Source organism: Notothenia coriiceps, unplaced genomic scaffold (genome assembly GCF_000735185.1).
Source record: "Notothenia coriiceps isolate Sejong01 unplaced genomic scaffold, NC01 NC01_scaffold00027396, whole genome shotgun sequence".
NCBI lineage: Eukaryota > Metazoa > Chordata > Actinopteri > Perciformes > Nototheniidae > Notothenia > Notothenia coriiceps.
The window spans coordinates 5,536-10,534 of record NW_011360097.1 but is presented as its reverse complement, the minus strand read 5'-3'; the positions used below and the strand labels follow the sequence as shown (position 1 = coordinate 10,534).

Genomic DNA, 4,999 nt, shown 5'->3' with positions numbered 1-4,999 from the left:
CGCTAACCTGTTCTGGAGAGAGCATGTGTGAAGAAGCAGGATGTTAAAGGAACTCACCTTGTGGTAAACCTGAGAGAGGAAAAGAGTTTGAGCTCCATACTGTTTCAGAGATAATGCTTGAAGTGGCTTTGAACATGATATGGAGTTTCATCAGCTTTAGACCCAGAATCAGCTCTTTGGTATCAGGCTGAAATAGAGGGGGATGAGGCTAGAATGGGTGATCTGTTTGGTGTTTTGAGCAAAACAGTTCATAGACATGTTTTTAATATATTTGTATATATCTGAGACCTATGATATATGACTAATAGTATGATAGGAGACCTTTAAGTTGTCTACACCCTTCCTCTGACCCTGTGGTGTGTGGTTTCTCCTCAGCTGCAGGCGGCTCTGGAGGATCTCGACGAGGACGATCAGTGCTATGATTTCCGGCGGGAGCGCCTCACCGTGCACAGAGTTCACCTGTACTTCCTGCAGTACGAGTACTCACCTGCAGAGGACGACACCGACATCACGCTGGTGGCTCAGCTCTCCATGGACAGGTACCAGAACTACAGTTATTGTGTGTGTATATATATAATAACTTGCTTTATATTTTATTATTGTTCATTTGTAATTGAGATCAGGTTTGTTTCCCTGGATAACCCGGGTTCTTTATGACGCCTGCAAAGAGCTCAACAAGTGTGCTTCTTATGCATCTCTAACCCTGAAACCGTTGCCTAAGATCAAGGTTCAAGATTCAAGGCTTTTATTGTCATTCGTGCATAGCTACAGTGTAGTTATGTAAATGAAACTCTTAGGTCACAGGCTCCTCCAACAGTGCAACACAATAAAACAGATCAAATAGTGCAAGTAAATACAAATAAAAACAAATAAAATATAATAGAAATTGTGCAATCGGAGTCTATATACAACCAATGGGAATGTGATATATTAGATAAGTAATTTGCATGTTGCCAACAGGTGAATGTTATGGATGTTCTAGTTCAGGTGTTTAACAGATGACACCCAAAGACAAATTCAATTGTAAATGACCAGAACCTGAACACAGTCTGGTCCTGGTAAGACCAGAACCTGAACACAGTCTGGTCCTGGTAAGACCAGAACCTGAACACAGTCTGGTCCTGGTAAGACCAGAACCTGAACACAGTCTGGTCCTGGTAAGACCAGGACCAGACTGTGTTCAGGTTTGTTTCCCGGGCTAACCGTGTGTTTGTGTGCAGGCTGCAGATGCTGGAGGCCATCTGTAAGCACTGGGAGGGGCCCATCAGCCTGGCGCTCTACATGTCGGACGCCGAGGCGCAGCAGTTCCTTCGATACGCTCAGGCCTCCGAGGTCCTGAAGAACCGGAAGAACGTTGGGTACCACATCGTGTACAAAGAGGGCCAGTTCTACCCCGTCAACCTGGTGAGGAACGTCGCTCTGAGGAACGCCAACACGCCCTACGTCTTCCTCACAGACGTCGACTTCCTGCCCATGTACGGACTCTACGAATACCTCAGGTACGACCAGAAGCTACATCAAAGTACCTTTGGTTACTGAAGAAAGATCGATAAACTGTGGGTTTAATGCTCGAGAGGTTTCAGGAGTGTGTTACTTTGTTAGAAAGATATTTCAGGGATTGTAGAAAAACCTATGGATGTTTGCCCAACTTGATATTCATTTCACGCTGTTGGTTTTGTTTGTTTTTTCCTCCTTATAAATACTTTACATACATTTTCCAGTGGAAAGAGTTCAGAATATCTACCCTCCACTGACAGAAATTAATATATATTATTCATATTTTGGCTCTGATTTTGGATTTGTTTTATAAATGAATACAAGTCCTTTTGTCTGGGTTATGTAAGGAGTTTTAAACATGGTCCAAAACGAGAAATGTTCAATAATTTACGTTTCCTGTTTCCTGTTTCCTGTTTCCTATTTCCTGCAGGTTTTGCTTAACTGTTGGGTAGTTTAAAGTATAACAGCATTTCCTAAATGGATATGATGAATCTGATAAATCTATAAATGTAACAGCAGAGGTGGAATAAGTACTCAGATCTTGTACTTGAGTAAAAGTATAAGTATTCAGATCTTGTACTTGAGTAAAAGTAGAAGTACTCAGATCTTGTACTTGAGAAAAAGTAGAAGTATTCAGATCTTGTACTTGAGTAAAAGTAGAAGTACTCAGATCTTGTACTTGACTAAAAGTAGAAGTACTCAGATCTTGTACTTGAGTAAAAGTAGAAGTACTCAGATCTTGTACTTGAGTAAAAGTAGAAGTACTCAGATCTTGTACTTGAGTAAAAGTAGAAGTACTCAGATCTTGTACTTGAGTAAAAGTAGAAGTACTCAGATCTTGTACTTGAGTAAAAGTAGAAGTACTCAGATTCCTTAAATATAAGGAGACATTATTGATCATTTAGTCCACGATTTTTGTCCTGTTATATAAAATCTAACATAATGAGATAAATTCCCTTCCATCTAAATAACATAACAAATATGAAACTTGGTTCAGTCCTGGTTCTGGTTTCAGTCCTGGTTCAGTCCTGGTTCTGGATCTGTTGTAGTAACCCTGTGTTTCTGCAGGCGCTCGGTGGTACAGATGGACATGGCTCACACTAAGAAGGCTCTGGTGGTCCCGGCCTTCGAGACGCTCCGGTACCGTCTCTCTTTCCCCAAATCCAAAGCTGAGCTGCTCTCCATGCTGGACATGGGGACTCTCTACACCTTCAGGTACTAAAAACACGATCAAATCAGCATCAAATCAGCAGAGAGAAACTAAAAGTGGTTTCAGAATCAGGTTTATTACCAGGTAGGTTGACACATACGAGGAATTTTACTTGATCTCTTGGTGCATGCATAAAAGTAAAACAAAAATGTAAAACACAGATAAAGAACTAGAAAGATATAAAAAATAAACCAAAAATATAACAGTATTTACATAGAAATGGAATGGAATCAAATATGGAATAAAAATCAGCAGTAATAAAAAAAAGAAAACAGATATTGTTGTACATTTTGTGTGCATTAATGTAATGCATAGTGTCTATGATGCCGCAGAGGTAAAGTTGAATAACTGATTTCCTTCCGCTCCAGGTATCACGTGTGGCCCAAAGGTCACGCTCCGACAGATTACGCCAAATGGCGGACGGCCACCACGCCGTACCGAGTGGAGTGGGAGGCGGACTTCGAGCCGTACGTGGTGGTGAGGAAGGACTGTCCCGAATACGACCAGCGCTTCGTGGGCTTCGGCTGGAACAAGGTGTCACACGTACTGGAGCTGGACGCACAGGTACGAAAATAAGTCCATTTTTCTTTTTGGAAAAAATCCAATAATGGTAAAAATATACTCGCTGATTGGGACCAACTCTATTAGCTCTATTTTAAAGCATGGTCCATAACAACAAGTGTTCTGGAATAACTTGGTTGGTTGGTTTGAATGTGTTTTCTGTCTTCTTCTGCTGTTCTCTTTCGTGTTTACTTCCTGTCTTTCTTCTTCTACAGAATGTTCAAAATTGACCAATCAGCATTGAGTATTTAACTAAGCTGTGTAATAAATAACAAACATGTCTTCCAGGCCGTGATCAATTCTTTAGTTTGCTTAGACAATCTTAACCCATGTTTCATAATTCCCTTCTGTTTTCTCAGGAGTACGAACTGATGGTGCTGCCGAACGCCTTCATGATCCACATGCCGCACGCTCCGAGCTTCGACATCTCAAAGTTTCGCTCCAGCTCGAGTTACCGCAACTGCCTGAACACGCTGAAGGAAGAGTTTCACCAGGATCTGTCCAGGAAATATGGCTCGGCGGCGCTGAAGTACCTCACGGCTCAGAGAAACATCTAGAGAGTCGGAGAAAAGACGTCAAGAAACACGAGTCCGTCGGACACGTGCTAACGCTGCGCCGCCACGGAACCGTTAGCCGCAGGGACGCTAACAAAGACGGTTAAAAAGACGGTAAAGCTTTACGGCCCTTTGTGGACAATCTCGGGCTCCTGTGCATTAATTCTCCAGTCGAAGAGATAACGGGAAGGATTTGTGTTCACTAAAGGACTGAGAAGAAGAAGACGGACTAGCTTTAACGCGGGAATAATTGGTACAACTTGTTCTGACAATCAGGGCTTTTTCTGTCCGAATGACGGGAAGATTTAAGGGAGAAGACGACGTTTCTAAGGGCCAGTCGAAGTGGAGATAAGCCTTATCACTCTCCATGGTATTTACTGACATATTTAATATTTCTTTTCTTTCTCCAGTATAAATCAAAACCAATGATTACAAACATTGGCATTAACAATGTTTTGATTACGACGTTTCAAACGTTTTTGTTTTTCCTTCGTTTATCATTTCTGACCTCCTTTTTTGAAAGAAAATTCATTTTTGTCCCGGGTGAATAATCTCTGTGAGCTTCAGGGATGAGAGTGTGTGTGTGTGTGTGTGTGTGTGTGTGTGTGTGTGTGTGTGTGTGTGTGTGTGTGTGTGTGTGTGTGTGTGTGTGTGTGTGTGTGTGTGTGTGTGTGTGTGTGTGTGTGTGTGTGTGTGTGTGTGTGTGTGTGTGTGTGTGTGTGTGTGTGTGTGTGTGTGTGTGTGTGTGTGTGTGTTTTACTGCTGATTGTTGTCAACGTCCTCCTCGCTTTGCTTGCATGTAAAGAGTTGCACCACATGTCCTCACATAAAAAGAAAGTGATTGTTCATGTTTTTTTTCTCCATGAATCATCCCTCCGTCTGAAAGCAGTAAATATCTATTAAAGATTAAACGATGTATATCATTACTGTTTGGGACCAGCGCTATTAGCTCTGAATCACACCCGGATAAGGAGCAGAAGCTTTATTCAACTTTATTATGTTGCAGCTTTAATGTGTCTGAATCACTGGATAAATGTGCGCCAGCTACTGATATTATTTTATTTTGTCCAAGTCCAACTGAAATGGCAAACTCTCAGATAATCAAAAGTAGTTTTTATTTACAAAAATGCTTATTTAGCCTCCAAACTAGTATAAAAATGCCAATTATTCAAGATGT

At 41.5% G+C, this 4,999-nt stretch overlaps 1 protein-coding gene across 1 annotated transcript; it reads left to right on the top strand.

The window, feature by feature from the left end:
• Window positions 1-375: 375 nt before the first annotated feature.
• On the top strand, window positions 376-4,466 carry LOC104957571 (glycosyltransferase-like protein LARGE2; the record flags this gene model as incomplete). The annotated part of the gene is made up of 5 exons (XM_010785214.1): window positions 376-539; window positions 1,221-1,499; window positions 2,566-2,712; window positions 3,076-3,271; window positions 3,628-4,466. Coding segments are annotated over 5 exons (984 nt in total), but the record flags the coding sequence as incomplete, so codon positions are not given.
• Between the last annotated feature and the right edge of the window lie 533 nt (window positions 4,467-4,999).